A 25,580-nucleotide genomic window follows, 5' to 3' on the forward strand; every position below is an offset into this window, starting at 1 on the left:
TACAGAAGACCCCATCTCAAAATAAAATAAGAGCCTGGCGGCGGTGGTACATGCCTTTAATCCCAGCACTTGGGAGGCAGAGGCAGGCAGATTTCTGTGAGTTCGAGGCCAGCGTGGTCTACAGAGCAAGATCCAGCACAGGCACCAAAACTACACAGAGAAACCCTGTCTTGAAAAACAAAACCAGGGGTTGGGGATTTAGCTCAGTGGTAGAGCGCTTGCCTAGCAAGTGCAAGGCCCTGGGTTTGGTCCTCAGCTCCGACAAAAATAAATAAATAAATATAAGTAAAAATAAATAAATAAAATCGGGCTGGAGAGATGGTTCAGAGGTTAAGAGCACTGGCTGTTCTTCCAGAGTTCCTGAATTCAATTCCCAGCAACCACATGGTGACTCACAACCACCTAGAATGAGATCTGGTGCCCTCTTCTGGCATTCAGGCATACATGCAGACAGAGCACTGTATATGTAATAAATAAATCTTTAAGAAATAAATAGGGGCTGGAGAGATGGCTCAGGGGTTAAGAGCACTGGATGCTCTCCCAGAGGTCCCAAGTTCGATTCCTAGCAACCACATGGTGGCTCACAACCACCTGTAATGAGATCTGGCGCCCTCTTTTGCTCTACAGGCATACATGAAGACAGAACACTGTATATGTAATAAATAAATGAATCTTTAAAAAAAAGAAGCTACAAAATATTATATAAAAAAAGAAGTTAAATAATAAATAAATTCAAAGCTATGTCAGGGCTCAGGCCCCACACCCCAGAGCTCCCAGTCTCACTGAAGAACACGAGAGCAATAATGGAATTCTTGTGTCCTCAGCCTCTGTGTCTGCCTCTCCTTTCTATCTAAAAGGAGAGGTTCCCAGGTCAGAAGACAAAGACATCCATCCAGAAGGTGACTGCAAATGCGCTTCATCTGAGATAAGGCAGTTGGCTTGCTCTATTTTATTTTACTTTATTTCACTGAGACAGGCTCTCACTCTGCAGTCTTGACTGGCCTGGAGCTCACTGTGGCTGTCTTCAGCTCACGGAGATCTGCCTTCTGTGTCCTGAGTCCTGTACCTATACTCCTCAAATGTTAAGGGATGTGGGAGTCGCCTGTTTTTTTCTTTTCTTTTTACATTTAATTAAAATGGTTAATGGTGGAGCTGAAGAGATGGCTCATGGGTTAAGAGCGATCGGTGCTCTTCCAGAGAACCATAGTTCTGTCCCCACAACTCACATCAGGCAGCTTACAACCACCCGTGACTCCAGCCCCCATGCATAAAATAAAAATAAATGAGCCTTTAAGGGCTGGAGAGATGGCTCAGAGGTTAAGAGCTCTGGTTGTCCTTCAGAGGTCCTGAGTTCAATTCCCAGCAACCATATGGTGGCTCACAACCATCTGTAATGAGATCTGGCGTCCTCTTCTGGCCATGCAGACACAGCGCTGTATACATAATAAATAGATCTTTTTTAAAAAAAAATGAATCTTTAAAAACTTTGCTGGACATGGTAGTGCACATCCTTAATCCCAGCATTCCAGAGGCAGAGGCAGGCAGATTTCTGTGACTTTGAGATCAGCTTCATGTACATATTCAGGACAGCTAACTAAGGCTACATAGAGAGTCATGTCTCAAAAAAAAAATCAACATTACTTTTATTAATATTATTATATGCGTGGATGTTTTGCTTGCACGCAGAAGAGGGAGCAGGATCCCCCGAAACTGGAGTTATAGTTAGCTTGCATATGGGTGCTGGGAATCGAACCTGAGTCCTCTGCAAATGTAGTAAGAATCTTAACCACTGTGCTCTTTCTCCAGCCCATGAATTTTTTAAAAAAGGCAGATTCTAGGTTCCCAGAATTATAGTCCCAGAGAATCCTCGGGTAACTCTGCTCAGACCTTTAATTTTTCTTTCTTCTTTCTTTTTTTAAGTATGTAGCCCAAAGTGACTTCACACCTTGTAGCCCAGGCCGACCTTGAACTCCGAAGGGCTGGGATTACATGCATGCATCGTGTTTTCTTTTCCTACTAGCCAGGATAATCCTTGACAAACCAGTTCATCTCTGTCATCTGGGAAGTCACTTAACGGGGCACCTGGCTGGGAAAGCTCTCTGAGAGAAGGGCAGTCAGTCACGCTTGAAGAAAAACAGGAATGGACATTGTCGGATGACCGAGGAGCGCTGAGACAAACGGCGGGCTGCTTTAATTTGAACCCGCATCACCACCCAGCCCTCACCCCGACATCATCACCCCTGCCTGCAGTTTCCAGCGCCGTTGGTTGAGGACACCCCCCACCCCCGTTTCATCCTCCGGTTATGTTATCTGCTCCATGTCTGAGTCAACCTCGAACGCGCCCTGGGATGAAGCTAATACAGTGCCATTCTGTCCCGGCTCGGCCTCGCTCAAGCACGGCCCTCCTGAGCTTCCACGCTGCTAACTTAACATTTTTTAAAAATCGTTTGTACAATTTGCGGGTTCAGGGGAGGCCAAAGTCCAGGCCTAGCACGCTCGCCCGCTAACTTCACTAGGGGGCGCGACGGCCCCGGCGACGCGGCGGCTGTGGCCCAGGGGCCCCACCCGCTAAGGCGGGAGCCTTTGGCCGTAGGTTGCCGCTGCTCCTCCTACGACCCGAGCGGGAAAGCCCGGGCAGCGCTGGAGCTGCGGCCGGAGACTTCTAAGAGGCCCCCCACACAGTTTGGGAGGCACGGCCCGGGCCTGAGCCCGCTCGCCCTCCTGCGCCGGGCGCCCCGAGCCGGTAACCAGGCGCACATGGTCCGCCCGGCCCTGTTTGTCCTGGCAGCGCGCCGCCGCTATTTGAGGCGGTTTTTATCTCCCAGAAACCAGCAAAACCCCAAGCCGAGTCTAGGAAGATGAAAGGAGCCGAGGGGCCCGGGAGGGGAGGACCGCGAGGCTGCGGCGAGCGGGAGCTGGCACCGGACAGGCGGAGCCCGGGAGGCGACACGGCCAGCCCCTGGGGGGTCCTGTGCGCCACGGGGCCCGGGGTCCGCCCTGGCCCTCCGCCTCGGGCGTGCGCCCCGGCGCCCCCACGTCCTGCCCACTCTCCCGGGTCTCCTTCGACGCAGCCCCCAGCCCGCTCGACACATCCTCGGGTTTCTTCAAAGCGCCTTTGAAGCCGCGCGCCCGGCCGGAGGGCTGGGGATCTTGCACCTGGGCACAGGCGCGCGCGCGCGGAGCGGGTTGGGGTCGCCTTCGGGTCCCCGCTCCTCTACTCCGGCGGCGGCGGCGGGCTGGACGGCGATCCGGGCGCCGCGGCCCGGGGAAGCGCCCCGTGCACCCCCTCAGCCCAGCGGGGGAGCCCCGGGGGCGGGGGCCGCACAAAGCCCTATTGTGGCTCGGGGACGGCCGTCACAGAGTGGCTTTTGTTCCCCCGCTCACTCCGAGGCAGGCACGACTGATTGCAGGCCCCGGGCAGGGGGCGGGTTACGTGCCAGGCGGGTCAGCCCAGCCGGGACTCACCGCCGACACGCCGGGGCTGCGCTGCCGGCTAATCCATACCGTGACCACAGTTCTGATGGTACTCCGGCCCGGGCACTGCCCAGACCACGGTCGGGGGTACGGACGGAGACTCGGCCTTCCTGCACTCCCGACTAAAATCCCAACTGCATTAGAGAGTATGGCCGACCAAGTTTTCTTTCTTTTTTGGCTTTTCGAGACAGGGTTTCTCTGTGTAGTTTTGCACCTTTCCTGGAGCTCACTTGGTAGCCCAGGCTGGCCTCGAACTCACAGAGATCCGCCTGGCTCTGCCTCCCGAGTGCTGGGATTAAAGTCGTGCGCCACTACCGCCACCGCCCGGCTTTTTTTTTTTTTTTTTTTTTTTTTTTTTCTTTTTCTTTTTTACTTTGAGCGTGAATGCAACCATGCCGGATTAAATATCTCCCACAGGAAGTCCCCGCTTTGCTAAGGAAATGTCCCGTGGGCCATCCATCTCCTTCCTCTTCCCCTTTTCTCACCAGACACAATTTCAAATCCAACTTTTATTTATTAAATTAAAAAAAAAGGAAGACTCCACAAGGGGATGATCCTTTCAGCGACGTTATGATGCTCCCCCCAGACTCCACTGGCTTCACCCTTTTTGTCTCGGGGCCTAGAAGGAGCAGGGGACAGAACAGGAAGATCCAATAGTCTCAGGAAAGGCATTCAAAGGCACAAGCGGCTTTTAAAAGTCATTGGAATGGAGTGGAAACTCCTAGACTGGGGGCCTGTGGATGTACCCCCAAATCCGATTAGGGACCTCTGTCCTGCTATAACTTCTTTCTCGTGGCTTCTAGGCACCAGGCCTTGCACATAGTAGGCGTTCAATAAATACTTGATGTACTTGGATTTGATCCCAGAGAAAGCCTTTCCCCACCTGTTTCTCAGAAGGAGCGCCTCCAAACCAAAGTCCCCCAAAGGGCATCTTTAACATGGCAGCTGCAAGTTCTCCACAACCATGACAACAGGGGACGAGCCTGATGAGGTCACAGGGTATGAGGAGAGGGTTAGTGGAAGAACCTGCCCTGAGGTCAAGAGAGCTGGGGTACAGTCCAGTCCTCCCCTTCGTAGGACTTGGAGTTTCACAGCTTCTGGCGGGGGCTGGGGATCTTAGTGACCTTACTGAGGGACACCCACATAAACTCAAACAACCCAATTTTAAAACTCCACTGAAAAAGAAACCACACTGAGACCTCGATGATAGAGATCTATGAACAAGATCTCCACTATCATTTTGTCTATACAGAGATGCATTTGACTAGAATTTCCTTAGCCAAAAAAAAAAAAAAAGATCCCCTTCCCAGCTCACTCTACCTGACCCGTCATCATAACTTAGATAAATAGAATTATTATTATTACTATTCTTTACTCCTGGGTGCATAGGGGTTAAGTACTCAAGGCTGGGGGCAGCCTCCCTGACCCTGGGGTCACCCCATCTTTGGGATCAGATCCCCCTTGGTCTGCCCCTTCTCGGCACTCTGCTCCCAGCCAGGTCACTAACGCCAATCTCCCTAACTCGGCTTCCTAATGAAGAACCACCAGGGGGCAATAAATTATCATCATCATCATTGTGTTCGTTTAAAAAAAAAGGCTCAGGGGACTGGAAAGCCCAGGGGAAGTCTGGAACAGCCTGAAGCTGCGGGGGGGGGGGGGGAGGGGGGGGGAACAGGGTTGGGAAGCAGAAAAGAAAGAGTTAACGGGAAACAGGAGGGAAGTAAGAGAAGCTGTGAGCGGCGCAGGGAGGGAAAAGTTCAGGAAGCCAGAGCACAGGACTAGACACAGGCAAGGGCTTGAGAGGAGTTTGCCTAAGACTCGCGGCAAAGGGAAGCGAGCTAAGGAGACAACCAGGCTAGGAAGGTCTAGGGGAAGGCAGAGAGCCCCAAAGTACAGCATGCATAGGAAAGGGCGAGGGGCAGCGGTGGTCCCCCACACCAAGAGAGCCTGGCAAGAGGACCCTGGAGCTGGAGACCTTCCTCTACCCAGCTCAGATCTCTAGCAGGTTGCTCTGCTCCGGGCTGCCTCCGGGGGCTTTTTCTGGGGGTGCAGGCGAGGTGGAAGATCGGGGAGGCTGACTGGCTTCTTCTTCACCGACGCTACGGCCCTCTCCCAGCTCCTTAGGGCCACTTGGGGGCGGCCCCGGGCCTGGTTCCCCGTGGGTGCGCTGGTGTTTGCTCAAGTGATCGCTCCTGGTAAAGCGCTTGGAGCAGAGCAGGCAGGTGAACTTCTTCTCCCGGGTGTGAGTGCGCACATGGCGCTCCAGCTCGTCGGAGCGGGTGAACCTCTTGCCGCAGAAAAGCCAGTTGCAGACGAAAGGCCTCTCGCCAGTGTGCCAGCGCAAATGGGCTTTCAGATGTGAAGCCTTGCCGTACACCTTGCCGCAACCAGGGATGTGGCAGCTGTGAATGGGCTTCTTCCGCAGCCCAGCCGCTGCTGCCCCCAGCCGCTCTAGCTCCTGACAATTGGGGCAGTCGCAAGTGGACCGCCCTGCCCCACTGCCGGCATACCCACCGCTGCCCCCGGTGCCTGCACCCCGGGGAGGCTTGCCTGCACCACTTCCCTCCAGCTGCCCGCTATTGCCAACTGCCTTGGGCTTGTAGACATCTTGGGGTAGGACATGCTGGGGCCCTGGTTGCAGGAGGTGGGGCGCTGGGTAGGGTGCCGGATTAAGTGGGGCAAAGTCAGAAGGGTAAGTAGGCAGCTGGGGGTTCAGTGGAGGCTGAGTAGGGCCTGCGGACAGTGTCCCTTGCAGCCCATCACCCTGGCCCTGCCCTCCACCTAGCCAGTTACCCCCCGGGTGCATGTCCCACCAAGGAGTAGGTGTGTTGCCTGGACCTGGTGAGATGCCTGCATGGATGCCTGCCTTGTACCAGGAGCCATAGGGATGCGCCATGTCCAGAGAGGTGTAGACACTAGGCAGGCAGTCGGAAGAGCCGTGCCCCTTGGGTACCAGTAACCCAGGGTCCTGGGCGCCAGTGGGCCCAGGAAATGAGTGAGGAAAGGGTGGGTAGTCATTGGCATAGCCAGAGGCCGAGGCTGGAGGGCTGCCTGCCGGGGAGAGGAGCCCGTTGGTGCCGGAAAAGGGAGCTGGGTAGGCATCCCCCATGGCTTTGGGAGCTGAAAGGTCGGAGTATGGCTTCTTTGTGCTTCCTTTTCCCAGGGCCGTTGAGTCCCGCAGAGGGCTGGAGCCACCAAACTTACTGCAAGCCGCTGTCAGCATGGCCAGGGGACTGGAGCCATAGTGAGCTTCTTCCTGGAGAGAGAGGGAGAGGCACCGCTTAGGAGGAAGGGGTGAGGAGTGAAGGGCGCAGCTACCGGACTGGGACCCACGGAGAACAGAGCGCGGAGGCTAGGGAAAGGAGAAAGAGAAAGGCGGACCAGAGGGAAGACTAATGTGCCAGGGCGGAACTAAGACTGAGCCATGAAGGGACAGGAGAGGCCCGAACCCGATGCTCTCATCCAGCAGCCCGGAAGAGCCCCCTGTGGAGTCAGTAACAGGGTACAGGTCTCTGAGGAAGAGCTGGCTGGTTTGTCCTGACCTAGAAAAGTGGATCTGAAGCAGACAGAAGCCAAGCCATGGCCAGGGACTCAAAAAAAGATGCCCCTCAAAGAGGACCATGGTCTGAATGTGGTAGCTCACACCGTAATCCTAGCACTTAGGAGGTGTAGGTAGGAAAAATCAGAGGCTGGGGTTATCCTCAGCTACATAGCAACTCCAGGCTAGAAGAGGCTACACAGACCCTGTGTCAAAAGCAAACAGGCCCGGTGTGGTGGCGCATACCTTTAGGCTTGAATGCTGTAAGCAGAGGCAGGAGGATCTCTATGCGTTTGAGGATACCCTGGTCTACACAGTAAGTTCCAGGGCAGCCAGGGCTATATAGAGAGACCCTGTCTCGAAAAACCAAAACCAAAGCAAACAAAAAAGGCCTAGCTCCTCAGGATGCTGAGGCAGGAGGGTCACTTGAGCCCAGGAATCTTTGAGATGAGCCAGGTGAGCACAGCAGGGACACCTCCCGTACCCTCTCCACAGAAGGGGGAGGCAGAGAGAGGCAACGGTACTGGGGACTACATTTGACCCCAATCCAGATTTTCCTGGCTTCACCTCAATTCCTCAATTCCGTTCCCTGTTTCTGCTTCAGCCCCCGACTAAAGAGCCGCGCCTCATCTCCTTGAGGTCAAGTCCACATGTCCCTGTTAAGGAATCTCTTGGCATGGACTTTGGAGCTGGGAAGCTGGAGGAAAGGACAGCAGAGACACTGGGACATTGAGAGGGAACAGGGCTGCAGCCAAGCCGAGACTGTGGTGAAGCAAGAATGTCTTTCAAGCAGGCATTGGGCACCTCCTGCTTCTTGGTACTAGCTAGTGTTCCTCTGGGCAGCGTAAGAGTCCAAAGTGCTCAGGACTCTCCAAGACGGAGCTGGATCACAGCCTTACTCCTCTAGGTACGTGGAGTTGGTCTGCACCGTACCATGCAAGTGCGGCGAATGGAAGAAGACATGAAAGTGGGCTGAGAAAGGTCTTTTAGAAAACACAGAGGTAGAGGCCAGCCTGGGCTACAGAGTGAGATCCAGGACGGGCTCCAAAGCTACACAGAAAAAAGAAAAGAAAAGAAACACAGAGGTAGCCGGGTGGTAGCGGCGCACGCCTTTGATCCCAGCACCTGGGAGGCAGAGGCAGGCGGATCTCTGTGAGTTCGAGGTCAGCCTGGTCTACTAAAAGAGTTCCAGGACAGCCAAGGATACACGGAGAAACCTTTTCTTGAAAAACAAACAAACAAAAATCAGGGTTATCTCCTTAATGCCTACCAATCTGCTGTGACCAATCTGGCCACCCTCATGACAATCGTGCCTCAGGAGCTCATGATACCCCTCCTTAGGTCAGCTTCAGAACCTCTTGGGAAGAAATGCACTCCAGCATCCTTGGCTAGTATGTACAAGGTCCTGGGTTCAATCAAATTGCCTTATCAAAAAACAAAAACAAGGGGCTGGAGAGATGGCTCAGAGGTTAAGAGCACTGCTTGCTCTTCCAAAGGTCCTGAGTTCAATTCCCAGCAACCACATGGTGGCTCACAACCATCTGTAATGAGATCTGGTGCCCTCTTCTGGCCTGCAGGGATACATGCAGACAGAACACTGTATACATAATAAATAAATAAATCTTTAAAAAAAAAAAAAAACAGAGAGAGAGAGAGAGAGAGAATAAAAGACATCCTTCGAAAGCTTGGCCCCATGGGGCCAGTGAGGTGGCTCAGTGGGTAAAGCATTTATTACCAAGCCTGGTGACCTAAGTTCAACCCCCAGAACCCACACAGTAGAAGGAGAGAACTCCCACAAGGTGTCCTCTGACTTCCACACATGCTATGGCATGGCATTCACATAAATAATCTATCTATCTATCTATCTATCTATCTATCTATCTATCTATCTATCTATCTATCGAGCGTGCGTGCGTGCGTGCGTGTGTGTGAAACATTTTTTTAAGTTAATCATTGGGGCTGGAGGGATGGCTTGGCAGTTAAAAGCCCTTATTGTTCTTCCAGAGAACTGGGGTTAGGTTCCCAGCACCCACATGGCAGTTCCAACACCCTCTTCTGGCTCCACAGGCACCAGGAACACTGTGGAGCGCATACATCCATGCAGGCAAAACACCTATACGCATAAAATAAAAAAATAAAAAAGTACTACTTGTGGTGGTGCATGCCTTTAAACACAGCACTCAGGAGACAAAGGCAGGCCGATCTCTGAATTCAAGGCCAGCCTGGTCTACAGAGTGAGATCCAGGATAGGATAGCAAGAGCTACAGAGAAACCCTGTCTCAGGGGGAAAAAAAATAGGAAAGGAAGAAAGAACAGAAGGAAAGAAGGAAGGGAGGGAGGGAGGGAGGGAGGAAGGAAGGAAGGAAGGAAGGAAGGAAGGAAGGAAGGAAGGAAGGAGGTCAATTGTGTGATAGTCTGGTGTCTTCCTAATAAAACTTACAAAGGAAGGCAAGAATCCAGGGTTCTCAGACCCGCCTGGTGGCTCCTGGTTCAATACGTATGTGTGTGAGATTCCACGCCAAGTCCTATAGGTAAGGCTGGTGTCTCAAGGTTTCAACGAAGGAGTTTGCAATCACGACCTCTTCACTGCACCCCTGCCCAGCTCTCTCTTTCTGAGGTCTGTCGATCCTATGGGCTCCCAAATATGAGCCATCAAAAGCCACCCAAACAAACGGTTGCTTATTGTCCCACAGTAAACCCCTGGGCTTTCCCAGAAAGGGAATGGCCCAAGCCGAGAGGAGGCTCGGGCCGGGAGCTGGTGGGGCAGGAGTGAAATCGTAGCGTGAGGGTTGGCAACATGGGAGCTCAGAGGCACATGGAGACGCATAAACAAGGGCACAAAGGACACTGTGCCATGCCAAGCTCCATAGGGACAGAAGAGGGGGCCATGGAGGGAGATGTTTGCATTAAGAGACAGAAATGGACAAGAAAGTTTAAAAACAAAAGGGTGGGAGATCGAGAAAACCAGAATAAACAAAGGAGAGGTGAAAAGAGATCCTGGGCCAGGAAGGCTAAGGAAAACACAGGAAAAGACGGGAGAAGGAAGCCGGAGGAGGAGGAGGAAGGCACACGCTTCCCACCTAAGAGAAACCCACCATGGCGATGGGCCCCAGAAAACCCCGGACCAGGCCATTCCCCCCTCCTTCTCCCCCTTAGCTGCTGCGCCCTCCCCCTCTGCCCAGCTCGGCCCTGCTCGGCTCCGGCTCCGGTGGCTTCCCTGCGGTCGGTTTATTTTTAAAAACGCCGACGCGGTCCCCCGCCTGCCCGGCCCTCACACTGTGGCCACAAGGACCTCAGCCAAGCCCAGGGACCCCACCCAGCTGTGGGGAGGCAGGGAGGGGTAAAGAAGACAGCCAACCCTAGGCTGACATGAGACCCGGACTTTGGGGAGCAAGGGCCAACGGGGCCCCTGAAGGCCAGAAAGAAAGAGCAAAGTCCTGGACTGCTCTGGGGGTCCATCACCTCACACCCTCAGTCTCCTTTTCTGGCTGATTGCTCTCTGTGAGAGCTGGGGGAAGTGTTCAGGATTCTGGGCGTATGCTCCTATATATCTGATCATATGTATTACCTTGTAGAAACCAAGATACCCGCTTGCTTTCCAGGTTCCCTGTTCCCCATCCCTGCCCCGCCACCCTTGGAAACAAAAGGCTTAGCCAGGTGTGCTGGCTCACGGCCCTTGATCCCAGCACTCAGAAGCAGGCAGGTCTCCAGGAGTTTGAGGCCAGCCTGATCTACATAGGGAGTTCCAGGACAGTCTACATAGTGAGACCCTGTCTCAAAAAACGAAAATAAACAAACAAAATAAAAGGCTTAAAATACTGAAGGAGGGAGGGATCTCTAAACAAAGCTCACGTTAGGAGCCTGTCTCCGCTTTTGTCCTGATGTCAAGTGGAGCAAGGGGGACCCCCTCTCCCCAAGTAACTCACAATGGAGACGCCGCTTACTGTACATCTGACAGCTGGTACTAGTTACAGAGGCTGAGCACCCAAGGCCCCTGTCCCTAGTTCCTGACTTTCTCCCAGGTTCTTAATGCACCCAGCTTTATAAAATTTTTAAAATTTTTCTTGCCAGGCAATGGTGGAGCATGTTTTTAATCCCAGCACTTGGGAGGCAGAAACAGGCGGGTCTCTGTGAGTTCAAGGCCAGTCTGGTCTACAGAGAGAGTTCCAGGACAGCCAGAGAGCTACACAGAGAAATCTTGCCTTGAAAAACAAACCAAAAAAAAAAAAAAAAAAAGTATATTTTCTTTTATTATGAGTATTTTATTTTTATCTTTTGGCATCCTAGGAATTGAACCCAAGGGCTCATCCCTGCTGAGCAAGCACTGTGGCTCTGAGCTAGCTCTCTACACAAGCTTCCCAACTCCATGCCTCGTGTCCTCCCCTCCCCCCTCCCCTCCCCTCTCCTCCCCTCCCCTCCCCAGCTCCCCTCTCAGTTGGGCTAAGTGTCTTTCCCCAGCAGCTGCTTCCCTCTCTGAATCTCAGGTTCCTCCCACTTCTGGAGAAGCTACTCATGCCAGACAGAGGGATTCCCAGGGCATTACAGAAGAATAAAAAACCTAGGACCCTAAAAACTAGGTAAAAGAAATGGAGAGACTGCCTTATGTGCTGGCCTTTAACCCCAGCACTCGAGAGGCAGAGGCAGGCAGGTCTCTGTGAGTTCGAGGCCAGCCTGGTCTATGTAGTAAGTTCCAAGACAGCCAAAACCATGTAGAGAGACCCTGTCTCAAAAAAAAAAAAAAAAAAAGAGAGAGAGAGAGAGACTGGTGTGTCTTTGGGTTAGGCACCGCCCACTCATAGGGAGCTGGGGGACCTGCAGGCCTAAGATCCATGACACATTCTTATGGCCAAATGCTTCCCCAAGTCTGTGTCTCTCCAGAAAGTCTCTGAGTTGCCACTCCCCCAGGCACTAGTGCCACGCTGGCAAGGCTGGGGTGATGGGCATGCCCAGGACACTGTCCCTGCCCTGGGCAGACCCAGGACTTATTATATGCACCTTTTCCCTCCTGCTTCCTCAAAACCATTGTTTCACTGATGGCTCAACATAGAGTCTGTTGAGTAAAAATATGTGCCCGCAGTCATACACAGACATAATAATAAGTAAATAAATTTAGATTCTATTGGGGGAAGGGCCATTTAACAATCTGTACACAATGCAGCCAAGAGTAGATCTCTGTATCTGGGATCTGCTTATAGAGTGCGTCCCGCCCTACCTCAAACTCAGTCACAAAGTCGTCATCCCATACCCTTACGGATACCATTCCTCATTTGAACTAAGTACAAAAATAATCCAGTTTAGGAGTACACGTGCACTCTTGCATGTATACACACACACACACACACACACACACACACACACACACACACACCTGTACTCACAAAGTCAGCAATGTAGGCACTTTAACACTTATACACAGGCCAGTGGACACATAAGTCACACACACACACACACACACACACACACACACACACACACACACACCACTCCCACAGGTTTAGCTAGGTGGCTTTCTGATGAGTCAATCACCAAAGACTAGTCACTCCTTGGACCTGAGTAAGGGCACCCAGAACAGAGATTCATTTTGTTTGTTTTGTTTTTGAGACAGGGTCTCTAGAGGTAGCTCTGGCTGTCCTGGAGCTCTCCATGTAGACTGGGTTGGCCTCATACTCACCTGCTTCTGCCTCCCAAGTGTTGGGATTAAAGGTGTGTGCCACCATTTCAGGCTGAGAATGGTGTCTTCCGAAGGCCCCAAGAAGAGGGATAATTTGATGCTACTGGAGGGCACTGACATTCAAGGAGGATTATCTCACCCCAAGTTCCTTCAGAGGGACCCTGAAAGCAGCCTAGAGATGGTGACAGAAACAGCTCTAAGAGACCAGGAAACCTCAGGCTCTGAGTGGCTGGGAGGCCTCCCTTTCCAGCTCTGTGCCTTGGGTCCCCCAGACATCCTGACAAAGTTAGTGATTTCTCAAGATCCTAAATCCATATGGTACCTGAGTTCTCTCCATCTTCAGAAGCAGAGGGCAAGGGATGATGGGGTCCTAAGCCTGGAGGGGAAGTGGTCCAGTCCTCCCTGGAGCCTCCCACTCCCAAAATAGAGCTTAGTTTGTCTTTGGCTGAAAGCTAAATATTTGTGAGCCGGGCAGCGGCCTCAGATCCTGTCCCTCCTCCTTGGTTCCCTCGCAGGCCTGAGCTCAGTTCCCCTGGCCAGCCCCCCACAGGCAGGGCTGCTCCTCTTCTCGCTCATAACCTACCTCCTCTCCCACACACCAGCTCCCAGGCCAGGCTCCCTCCTCAACACAGACCCGACCAGAGCTTGCTTACTGTAGGAAGAAGCCCTAGACATGGGACTCCCCCCAGCCCAAAGAACTGTAGCTGAAGGCTCCTCCATGCTCACTCAGATACCATCTGCTGCCAGCCTACCTGTTTCCCACTGTCCATTTCTTCTCCCTCCGTTCGCCATTGCTTTTTTCACTCCTCACAGTTAGTGCTTAGCTGACCTCAGGGGTCCTCACTTTCTTTTTACCTGATTCTCTCTGACCCCCCCCCCTTCTTTGAGTGTCCTCTGACCTCTGGCCCCGTTCCCCCTCCCTTTGCTTCTGCCCCCTGCCTGCCCCTTCCTGGGACCCTACTCCTCCTTATCAGAAGGACCCTGGAAGTGACCAGCTTTGCAGCCACTGCCTATGTGAGCTGAGGGGGTGGGGTAGGCATGGATTAGGACCAGGAAGAGCGAAGCTGGTTTCCTAGGCAGAGGAGGAAACAGTTACCTCAAGCAGAGAGGACGCCATCCTCAGGCTGGGGATCGGGTCCCAAGGAGCCAGGCAGATGGAGAGAACGAGGAGCCAGAGGGAGAGGGAGAGGGGAGAGGGAGGGAGAATGGGAGAAGAGAAGAGATCTAAAGTTAGAAGGGACTGGGGGGTGGGGGTGGGGGGGCTGCTCTCTGTCTGTAGGGATCCACCCTCTAATTACAGCTTTCCCAGCGGAGAAGACTCCGGATCCAATGAGGAGGGCGAGAGAGGGAGGCAGAGGGTCCAAATTTCCTGCTCCATTTGCTGAGCTCCCCAAAGAAGGGATCTGGGAGGGAGAGGAGAAAAGGGGGTGCCCAGGGAAGCGGGTGGGAAGCAGGGATATGGGCAAATTGTCATAGCTTCCTTAGGGGTGCTACGGGGAGAGGTGGGAAGGGTTGGTAGACCCAGGTGTCCGACATACCCCAGAAGTCCAATAGGCATCTGTGGGCAATCCCCCAGAGCTGCTCAGCATCTGTACCTGGAGAGGCTGGGGTTGGCTGTCCCGTCTCCTCTCAAGAGCTCTGGCGCGAAGACTGCTGGCAATGGGTGGCCCGAGGGCGCTGGGAGGGATCTGCTCCTCTCTCAGGCCAGCTCACTCTTGTTCCCACTCAGATCCAATCCTATAATCCTACTCTGACTCCGAGTCCTTGCAGCTACTCACTGGCGCGGCAGCTTCTGTTGCCGCTGCTGCCGCCGCCGCTGCTGAGGCTGCCGCCGCCGCCGCCGCCGCCGCTCCTCTGCTGAGGGAAGGAACAGGAGGGAAAAGGAACAAACCCCAAACCACTAATTAGAGATCTGGGGGGGGGGGGATGGGGGATTGGGGACGACACACAGAGAGACTGGAACACACTGACACACACACTCATGGACAGACACAGGGATGATGCATGCACACGCACATACTGGTACCCACATGGGGACTGTCACGGTGGTGAATGAACGCCGACAAACCCACGTACAGTGACTATGACGGCGCATTGGGCACCTACACGACCACCCACCACCCCCAAGGCGGCAACGGAGATGATGCTTTCGTGTGCATTCAGCCACCACCTCACAAGATCAGGATGGCACTGTGTGTGTGTGTGTGTGTGTGTGTGTGTGTGTGTGTGTGTGTGTGTGTGTGTGTGTGCACATTGTGTGAAACAGGAGGGATATGGTCTACTGCCCAAACTTTAGGTGTCACTGAGTTAGGCTCTAGGGCTAGCCTGGAGCAAGTGATGGGGAGTGAGAAAATCAGGGCACAGTTTGCAGAGGAGGGTGATCTCAATTTCACTGTTAGGCAAGGAGACCCAGGCCCGCCTCAGTTTGCAGGGCAGAACCTGGAACCTGAGGAGATAGATTTAAGGGGAGCAGGAGTGAGGGTCAGAGCAGAAGCCCATGGGGTCAACTCATTCATGCCCACACTTACTTAGCCTCCTGGGATTAATCTCCCCCCCCCCAGATTAGTCCCAAGGAATACTCTAGCTTCTCTCTCTCCCTCTGATTTTCCAGTTGCCATTCCTGACTCCCTCTTCCTTCATCAGGTGGCTCCTCTCATAATTCATCTTGCTTCCCTGGGTGGGACTTCCTGGCTTCCTTCTCAATGGCCATGCAGCAATTCCCTCTACAGAAAGGACTTACGCGGGTGCTGGACCAGGACTTCCAACTGTGACGGATCCCACCCAGATGAGAAAGAGAAGGAATGTCGATCAAGTTGAGAGAGTGAAATCTAAAGTACTTACTAACTGATGCCTTGGCCCTAGGATAAGTTCATGGAGAGGACTGGACAGTGGTAAACATAGCATCTGTCAGGGCTGGAGAGATGGCTCAAGTGGTGAAGAGCACTGTCTGCTCTTCAGAGGACCTGGGTTCAATCCCAGCCCCCACATGGGAGATCACAACTTTCTGTAACTCCAGTTCCAGGGGACCTGCCTACACTCAAACAGACACATGCAGGCAAAGCACCAATGTGCATAAAATAAAAATATATATGTAATTTTTTTAAAATAGCACCTGCCCAGCAAGGGGCCCCATCTGGGAAGGGGGACCTCACAAGTCAGTCCCCGCCTCCTCTGTCCTCAGCCAGCCTTGCCTGTCCTTTCCTGCTCTCTCTACGCTCCAGCAGCCCTCATTTTCTCTCTGTGGGGGGGAGAGAACCCACTTTCTTGTTCCTTCTGACCTCACAGCTCTTCAAATCAAAAACTGAGAGATGGATGGTGAGGAAGGTTCGGGGACGTGGTAGTTTAAGCTGCAAGCAGAGACAGAATTCAGGTAGGACTCACGCGTTCTTGGATCCCAACTCCCACATTTGATTTCCCCAGAGAGGGCTGAGGACATAGCTCAGCCGTGGAGGGCATGCTAAGGGGTGAGGTGTGTGGCCCTGGGTTTAATTCAATCTTCGGCCCCCTTCTCCTCTCTCTCCCTCTCCCCTTTTCTCTCTAACACATTTCACAAAGGAACCCTGGGAACCAATGTAAGGGAATCACTGGGAACCAGGTGGCTGTCGGACAAAGGAGCAAAGCAAAAGAAGAACCAGAAAGAACAAAGGACACAAGAGCACAGGAAACTGTCCATGAGACCCAGAGGAGGTATTAGAGGGCCTAAGAAAGAGAAGAAGAGCCGGGTGTGGTAGTGCACGCTTTTAATCCCAGCGCTCAGGAGGCAGAGGCAGGCGGATCTCTGTGAGTTCGAGGCCAGTCTGGTCTACCTGGCAAATTCTAGGCTAACCAAGGATACATAGTAAGACCATGTCTCAGAATAAATAAAGCTGAATGTAGTGCCACACACCTTTAACCCCAGTACTCAGGAGGCAGAGGCAGGAGGATCTCTGTGAGTTTGAGGCCAGCCTGGTCTACATAGAGAAACCCTGTCTCAATAAAAAAAGAAATAAAGAAGAAACAGACAGACAGACAGATACCTGGCTTTGAAAGAGACAAAACCAAACCAAACCCAGAGAAAGCAGAGAAGGCGCCAACAACAAAAACACACCATAAAAGAAACAAATACAGAGGAACAAAGACAGGCCCGGACGGCCTCAGAGAGACAAGGGAAAAGCCGGAGGGACAGCCAGGTCTGGAGGAGGAGGAGGGGTGAAGCAGCCAGCAGGTGGGGGGCGGGGAGGCAGTATAAATAGGGCATAATTGTGTCCGAAGATTACATGGGCCACCCCACCCGTCTGCCCAAAAGGAAGTGCCCGTGGTGGGACGTTCCTATGACCTCGTAGTCCCCTCCATGGCGGTGGTTGTGGGGGAGTCTAAGGCCGAGTGTTAGTTGAATTTCTAGGGCTTTAACTAAGAAATTGGGAAGAAGAAAAGGAAGCTTAGACGCACATCCTTAATCCCAGCACTCGGGAGGCAGAGCCAGGCGGATCTCCGTGAGTTCAAGGCCAGCCTGGTCTACAGAGCGAGATCCAGGAAAGGCTCCAAAACTACACAGAGAAACCCTGGGTTGAAAAACAAAAGAAAAAGAAAAGAAAAAAGAGAGGGAAAGAGAGAAGAAAAAGAAAAAGGAAGCTTTCCAGCAATTACCGTATCGTTAGAGAACAGAGGATAGGACAATCAGGAAACTGAGGCAGGAGGGAAATCTAGACTCTAGCAACAGACAAAGTGAGAGAGGGAGTTGGACTCAAATCCAAAGTTGGATTGGATAAGAAAGAGAATGGAAGGGTGAGGGATGGAGGAAAAGGAGAAAGGAGAGACTCCACAAGGCGGTAGATGAGGCAAAGGTCACCGCTTCCATTCCCTGCGGGAAGGAAAGTATTTAAATCCAAGGAATGTTATGAAAAGGAGGAGGAGCGAGGTCCCAGGGAGGTGCAAGAGCCAGAGCCTGACATAGGAACCCAGGTGCGCAGGCCCTGCACACCAAGAAGCCTCCTGGACAAGGACCTGCGTCAGTCAGGTGAGGGGCTGCTGCCTTCACCCACTGCCCTCAGGCTCTGGTTTCTGACTTCCCTCACACTCCAATTAAGACAGTATCGCAAGCCAGCTGTGGACCTGGTATTCCTGGGTCCTGCTCCCCACCCACCTCTCCAGTGCCCTCAGGGGCTGGAGGGCAGCAACTGGAATCCCTTCCCAAGGACCTACCTCCACCCTCACAGGCCTCCTTCTGCCCAGCCTCCCAGGGGGTGGGGCAGCCCAGGCAGAGGCGCCATGTGGCAGGGGCGGGTAGAGGCTGCGGCTCTGGCCCTTCCAGTATAAACCCCCTAGGCATCTGGTTTCTATCCACCACCCCCACCACCCTGGGGGCCCCTCAGCCTCCGCCCATGGCCACCCAGACGCTGAGCTCTGAGATGGACGTCTCTTGAAGGGGTGGATGGTGCCTTTCTGATCTCCCAGTGCCAGCACTGGCCTGAACCGCAGGGACCACTCCCTTGAGAGATTCGGGGTGGGCTTCCCTAGACTAGAGGGGTTAAATCTGGAACCTGCCTTCTGTTCTAATGATTTTGCTTCTTTTTGGAAAGGTGGAGGGAGAATAAAACTCGGGGAGGATGGGAGATTTTACCCCGTTTCTTGAGGGGAGCTGCCTTCGTCCACAACCCTTGCCTGTGCTCACCTGTTCAGGGTTTCTCTCTGAAATCTCTACCCAAGGAGACTCCTAGGCTCTTCCCTTGAAGCTGTTATAGATTTGACTGCTTAGAGACAGACTCACCAGAAAGGAAAAAACAGAACCCTCAAAAGTGACACACAACCCCGCAAGCCTGATGAATAACACACACTCAGGTACACACACTAGCACACTTTCTGGAGAACACAGAACCCATTCACATTGCGAAACGCGCAGGCATCCACACTAACACACACCGATTCATCCGTGTGCTGTACATACCATGCTTACCTGAAGGCTCCCTGATTCCCATTCATACCGGCACAAATACACACAGGTATACATACACGCACACAGATTCAGCGACCCTGACGCCTCTTGCGGACCCACACAGACTCATATCAACAGAGCATCTCCACACAAGCAAATGTCATCATCCCATCACTTGGGAGGCAGAGGCAGAAGAATCATAAGTTTAAAGTCATCTTCAGCTACACAGCGAATTCAAGGCTAGCCTGGGCTACATGAGGCGCTGTCTCAAAAAGCAAACAAGTAAACCCGAGGATAGGCCTGATGCGGCCAGCCCTACATAATGCTCTCTCTGCCTCCTACTAAGGTAGGAGCTACCAGGGACCTTTGATCCCTTCACTACCCACGCCCACAGAAGTCAAGATACCCAGAGGGCCTTAGCAGACTCCTTGGCCCCGGGGAACCCCAGGCATCCCTACCCCCACCCAGCTGCCCCCCTGCTCTGTGGCCCTGCTGACTCATCCCGCCCTCCATCCCTCCCTCTGTGGAGCTCCCCAACCACAGGGGCCTGGAAGAGAAGCTTGGAAAGTTGCGCTCATGTCCCGGGCCCCTGGTGTGGCCACTGCCCGCCCCCAAGCACCCAGGCCCCGCCCTCCTCTCCAGGGGTGACTCCAGTGACAGACAATCCTGAGGGGACTGGAAAGAAGAAGGGCACCCAGAAATAAGAAAACAGCAGGACAAGAGGAGCCAGGCACGAGGCCGAGACTATCATATCAGTTACTAGGAGGCTGAGGCCAGCCTTGATGACACTGTGAAGCCACACCTCAAAAAGAAAAGACGCCAGGTATGCTGGCACACACTTGTCATCCCAGCACTCAGGAAGCTGAGGCAGGAGGATTGCCACAAGTTCTAGACCGGTCTAGGCTAGAGTTCTAGGTACGGAGTTCTGGTACAATATGAATTTAATGTGGCATCTGCCTGAAAAACCAAAACACAGATAAACCAGATAGTTCAGTGGGGAAAGACAGTTGCTGCCAGTCCTGACACCCCAGGACCCACACAGTGGACGGGAAAGACGGACTCCTGCGGGTTGTCCAAGAAGAACTCAAAAAACAAAAAACAAACAAACAACAACAAAGACAGATATATGGCAGGGACACAGACAAGAATTCTGAGGGGGAACCGCTAATCTGACGGGACCCTTGAAGAGCAACGGACTGGTGACCAGAGAAACAGACTCCCTCACAGGCTCAGGATGTGGACACTGCCTAGTGCCCCAGTCTGGCATTTTGATTGGACGTGGAGGAGTCTGGAGCTCTAAGAGGCAAAGCTGAGGGCACAGGAGAGAGAGCACTTGCAAACTCCATCCGAGCCGGTAGTGGGGTCTCACGCCTTTAATCCCAGCACTCGGGAGGCAGAGGCAGGCGGATCTCTGTGAGTTCGAGGCCAACCTGGTCTAGAGAGCGAGTTTCAGGAAAGGCACAAAGCTACGCAGAGAAACCCTATCTCGAAAAACCAACCAAACAAACAAAGAACTCCATCCGAGACAACTTAGCAAAGGAGTCCCCCACCCCCACAAGTACTTACACACACCCCTGACTTTTAAGAGCTGCAGGGCTCTAGTCTTGTTCCCCTCTTCTCTGAACCTCAGTTTCCCTGGTTGACATTTGAGCTCTGAAATGAAACAGCGATTTCAGAGGAGACAGATCAGAATCTGAAAGCACTGTGGGAAGAGAGAAGCAGGGAGAGAAAGGACCATGGGGTAGGGGGCAGGAAAATAGCCTTGGAGCACAGGAACCCTCCCTGCTTGGGTATCGATCATGTACGGGTCAGCATTGAACTAAGACCCTGTTGGTCTCCAGGAAGGTCTCTTGTTAAACCAGTCCCCGGAGTGTTCCCTTCAGCAGCAATATGTTAAAAATCAGATGGCCCCTGTGCAAGGATGACACACAAATTCATGAAGAGCTCCGTATTTTTATTTTTTTAAGCGATTTATTTTTATTTTACGTGCATTGGTGTTGGCTTCATATGTGTCTCTCGGATCCCTGGAACTGGAGTTACAGACAGTTGTGAGCTGCCATGTGGGTGCTGGGAATTGAACCCAGGTCCTCTGGAAGAGCAGCCAGTGCCCTTAACTGCTGAACCATTTCTTCAGCCCCCCATATTTTTATTTTTAGAGAAAAGTATGCCCTGGAATCTTACATTAATATATTAGCATCTTGAGGGCTGGAGAGCTGGCTCGGTGATTAAGAGCATGCACCGCTCTTTAGAGGACCTGAGTTCCCATGCAGGGTAGCTCGAGAACACTTATAACTCCAGCTCCAGATGTGATGTCTGTGACCTCTGCAGGCACCTGCTCTCATGTTCACACACACGCACACAGACACATACCCATAGTTAAAAATAAAATAAATCTTTCTTTTGAGAGGGTTGGTGAGACGGCTCAGTGAGCTAAAGCAAAAGCAGTTCTTGCCAAACCCATCGACGTAAACCCGATCCCAGGACCCACGTAGTGGAAGAAAAAGATTCCTGCAAATTGTCCTTTGGCATCCACACGTGTTGTGACATTCTTGCACCCACACTCATACAAACAATAAATAAAAACACATACACCTACATTTTTGTTTTGGTTTATTTTTTGAGACAGGGTCTCTCCACGTAGGTCTGGCTGTCCGGGAACTCACTCTGTAGACCAGACTGGACTAGAACTGACAGAGATATGCCTGCTTCTTCCTCCTGAGTGCTGACATTAAAGAAGTATGCCACCACACCCAACTAAGAAATGACACTTTTAATAATAAAGACCATATCTTCTATCCCTAGGAATAGGACTAAACAACCCCAAAAACGATCCTTCAAAATCCTGAACACAGGGCTGTGGGGATGGTTTAGCAATTGGGAACACTGGAAGCTCTTCTGTAGGACCCAAGTTTGATCCCCAGCACCCACCTGGCAGCTCACAACCATCTGTAATTCCAGTTTCAAGTAGATCTGACCTTCTGGTCTCTGCAGGTACTGAATGCACATGGCACACAGACATACATTCCGGCAAAACACTCATACATTAAAAATAAGTAAATCTCAAGAAAATTAAATTCTGAATACAAACCAGGCACTCTGGAGGCTGAGGCCAAGATAATGTATGATCATCTTAAATTAAGGCCAGACTGGACTACTCAGTACTCGTGAGTTTCATGCCAGCCTGGGTTTTTTGTTTTTTGTTTTTAGTTTTTCGAGACAGAGTTTCTCTGTGTAGCTTTGCGCCTTTCCTGGATCTCGATTTGTAAACCAGGCTGGCCTCGAACTCACAGAGATCTGCCTGCCTCTCTCTCTGTTTCCTTTTTATCTGTGGTATGGTGAGGGGTTAAACCCATGATCTCCTGCATGCTGAGCAAGCATAACCCTGCTCTAATAGTTGGGATCAGAGATATATGAGATGTGAAATGAGTCTACAGAGCATCGAGTCATTAAACAAACGTTCAAAGAGCACACACTTTGTGCAGAGACACAGAGCTAGGCACAAGCCTGCAACCACAAACATGGCTGGTCCAGGCTCTTTGCCTCACAAACTAGTAGCAAATAACAAAAGAAAAGGAATCACAGCGCACACCTTTAATCCCAGCACTGGGAGGCAGAGCCAGGCGGATCTCTGTGAGTTTGAGGCCAGCCTGGAAAGTCACAAAGCTACACAGAGAAACCCTGTCTCGAAAAACCAAAAAAAAAAAAAAGAAAAGAAAAAAAAGAAAGAAAGAAAGAAAGAAAGAAAGAAAGAAAGAAAGAAAGAAAGAAAGAAAGAAAAGAAAGAAAGAAAAGGAATCACTTTAATTACAGTGAGTACTGGATGTTATAGGAGACAGGGTTAATCTACATCAGTATTGAAGGAAGATTTCTAGAAGAAAAGATGACCGTATAAAGAAACCAAAAAAGGCTGGATGTGGTGGCTCATGTCTGTAATCCTAGCACTTAGGAGGCTGAAGTAGGATACCATGAGTTTAAAGCTAGCCTGAGCTAGGTAAAGCTACCCTGAGCTGTGTGGGAAGATTCTACCAAAGGAAAGAAAGGGAAGGAGGTGATGGAGGGAGGGAGGGAGACTCAATAAAAATAAGGACTGGTCTGGCTGAGCATGGTGGGACACACTGGTAATCCCAGCACTTGGAATGGGAGGCAGAGGCAAGAGAATGGCTTTTAATTCCAGGCCAGGCAGGGCTGCATCCTGAGATTTTTATCCCCCAGACAAACAAACAACATCAACAAAATAGAAATATTACAAATGTGTAGTGTCCCAGGGTAAGAGGACTGAAAACCCTTGTGATGCTGATAGTGAATATCACTGCAGCATGGAGCCAGGTCTGGTGGCATAAACCTGTATTCCCAGCTACTCCAGAGGCTGTGGCAGGAGGATCACCTAGGCTCCAGTGTAAGCCACTTTAGTGGAACTCTGACCCACACACAAAGGGTGGTGGTGGATGCTGGGCTGTAGATCAGCGGTAGTGTCTCACAATGGCAACTCCCCTGGGTCCCGCCCCAGTGCATGAGAGAGAAAGGCCAGGGTGGAGGGGGTGCATGGTGGGAAATGTCTCATCATCCCTGCAAGGTATCTGAATTTGATCCCAAGGACAGTGTATAGAAATGTTTGTATAGCCGGGCAGCAGTGGCACATGCCTTTAGTCCAGCACTCGGGAGGCAGAGCCAGGTGGATCTCTGTGAGTTCAAGGCCAGCCTGGTCTACAGAGCGAGATCCAGGACAGGCACCAAAACTACACAGAGAAACTCTGTCTCGAAAAACCAAAACCAACCAACCAACCAAACAAACAAACAAACAAAACCAGAAATGTTTGTATCTTGGAAAGAGGGCCCTGGCTGCAGAGATGAGACTGAAATAGGGTCTTAGAGCCAGACATTCTGGGCCAGTCAGCCATTTACTCTGGCGCAAGCTTGGGCCAGCTGCTCAACCTGTGTTGCCTAAGATGTCTCTTCTGCAGAAAGGGGAAACAACACACTAAACTCCCAGGGTTGTTACAACGATTAGAAATAGGTCTCAGGGGGTCAAGGTACCTGCCATCAAGCCAGAGTTCCTGCCCTTTGACCCACTGACTCCTGAAAGTTATCCTCTGACCTCCACACATGCACTGTGGCACAATGCACCCCCCCATAAAAACAATTTTTTTAAAGATTTATTTATTCATTATGTATACAGTGATCTGCCTGCATGTATACATGCAGGACAGAAGAGGGCGCCATATCTCATTACAGATGGTTGTGAACCACCATGTGGGTGCTGGGAATTGAACTCAGGACTTCTGTAAGAACAGCCAGTGCTCTTAACCTCTGAGCCATCTCTCCAGCCCCTAAAAATAATTTTTAAAAAGCCACATAAATTAGAACCCACCCACCAGGTGCTCAATCCCAGGGTCCTGCAGAAACCAGGCAAGCACTCTGCTACCGAACTTTAAGCCCACTGGGCTACACCTCTCGCTCACGTAACTATAAACAGTGTCCGCCACTTAGTATTTGCTTCATGAATGATACCTGTTAGTGTTGTCATAGGCTGCTGGAGGGCAAAATTGGAGATGAGGAAATGGAGATGTGTCATCAGACCAAGCCAGAGATGAGATGTGCTCTAATGAAAGCAGAACGGTTGGTCCAAGTGTTCGGGGAGGTGATGTGGAAAGGAGAACCAGCCCGGTTGGTCAGGAGGAAGGAGCAGGTCTCCAGGTTTTAAAGTTCAGTTCTGGCCGGGCGGTGGCGGTGCACGCCTTTAATCCCAGCACTCAGGAGGCAGAGCCAGGCGGATCTCTGTGAGTTCGAGGCCAGCCTGGTCTACCAAGCGAGTTCCAGGAAAGGAACAAAGCTACACAGAGAAACCCTGTCTTGAAAATAAATAAATAAAGTTCAGTTCTGAGAATGGCCCTGGACAGCCAGCAGCTGTGGTCAACAGAGGGGGGGGGGCAGCGCCGTCTCTGAGGGGCTTCCCTCAGCATTGCAGCAGGAATCCCCTCTTTGCAGCCGGGAGCCCCTCTAAAGAGCTATCTCCCTACCCTTTGACGCCCGTCCCTGCTTCTCCTGTCCCCCCTTTTCTCCTCTGCCTAGAAACTTTCCCACTGCTATTGTATAGGAGAGGAGTCTGCCTCTACTCCCACCTCCACCAGCCTCAGCAGGTTACCCCTCCGGATTCTTTTTTTTTTTTTAATTAAGAAAAAATTTTCATTCATTTTACACACCAATCAAAGATCGCCCTCTTTCCTCCTCCCGCCCCGCGCCCTCTGGATTTCAAAGCACTTCTCGACTTTTTCCATGTGGAGGCTCGAAGCAAGGTGTACATGCAATGAGAGTGCAAGAGCGAGTCTCAGCCTCCCGCTAAGGCTGTTGGAGAAACAGACGCAGGCAGGGGGACAGCGCGGTGAAGTCGGGGTTGGGGCGTCTCCGATCGCTCGCGCCGGCCGCCAGGGGCCTCTGGCGTGCCTCAGTGTCCCGGTTCCGCGGGCTGGCGGGGGGCGGAACGCCTGGGGGCGGGGCGCGGGCGGGGCAGGCCGGGCCAGGCGCCCGGGCAGGAGGCAGCTGCATATCTGCGGTCCCGACCACAATTGCTGGGAGTCGCGTCCCGGAGACTGGCGGCGCTGACTCTGCCCGCTGCGGCCGCCGCGCCGATTAGAGCCCGAGAGGGAGCGCCAGCCCGGGGAGGGGGGCGGCGGTGGGGGAGTGCCGGTGCCCCTCTCCCTCTGCCCTGGCCAGCATCTCCAGATGCCCAGCCCGGTATTTCTCAGCCTCCGTTATAAACCCAGGAGGAGTCCAGCCTCCCAGCCTTGGCTTTATCCAGACTGGACCTAAAGCTGCTGCTTTGGGACCCTGCAACAACAACCTGACGGTGCTGACATCCTGCTGCCCCGAGGCTGCCTGCCTGCCTCTCCTTCTGCCCCAGCGCCCACGAAAGAGGACTGGGAACCTACTTTCCTCCGAAGCGCTCTCGGCAGAAGTAGATCCAAGGAGCCCGAGACACAGAGGCCGAG

The 25,580-nt window shown here is 52.4% G+C and overlaps 1 protein-coding gene across 5 annotated transcripts; it reads right to left on the reverse strand.

The window, feature by feature from the left end:
• Nucleotides 1-3,971: 3,971 nt before the first annotated feature.
• Nucleotides 3,972-14,722, reverse strand: Sp7 (Sp7 transcription factor). 5 transcript variants are annotated; one of them, XR_013046598.1, is made up of 5 exons: nt 14,700-14,722; nt 14,279-14,537; nt 13,780-13,807; nt 4,358-6,730; nt 3,972-4,093 (listed from the first exon to the last, which is right to left on the reverse strand). XR_013046598.1 is itself a non-coding variant. In XM_042264999.2 (5 exons), the coding sequence occupies exons 4-5, from the start codon at nt 12,801-12,803 to the stop codon at nt 5,465-5,467; spliced, it is 1,386 nt and encodes a 461-aa protein (XP_042120933.1). In that variant the 5' UTR covers nt 12,804-12,855; nt 13,780-13,807; nt 14,279-14,540; nt 14,700-14,722; the 3' UTR covers nt 3,972-5,464. The 5 variants fall into 5 exon arrangements, 3 of the variants coding, with proteins under 3 accessions (XP_042120933.1, XP_042120936.1, XP_042120938.1); XR_013046597.1 differs by lacking the exon at nt 14,700-14,722 and adding an exon at nt 12,684-12,855 and having other exon boundaries at nt 14,279-14,378; XM_042264999.2 differs by adding an exon at nt 12,684-12,855 and having other exon boundaries at nt 3,972-6,730; nt 14,279-14,540.
• Nucleotides 14,723-25,580: the final 10,858 nt, after the last annotated feature.

The sequence above is a fragment of the Peromyscus maniculatus genome, chromosome 20, assembly GCF_049852395.1.
Source record: "Peromyscus maniculatus bairdii isolate BWxNUB_F1_BW_parent chromosome 20, HU_Pman_BW_mat_3.1, whole genome shotgun sequence".
Lineage (NCBI taxonomy): Eukaryota > Metazoa > Chordata > Mammalia > Rodentia > Cricetidae > Peromyscus > Peromyscus maniculatus.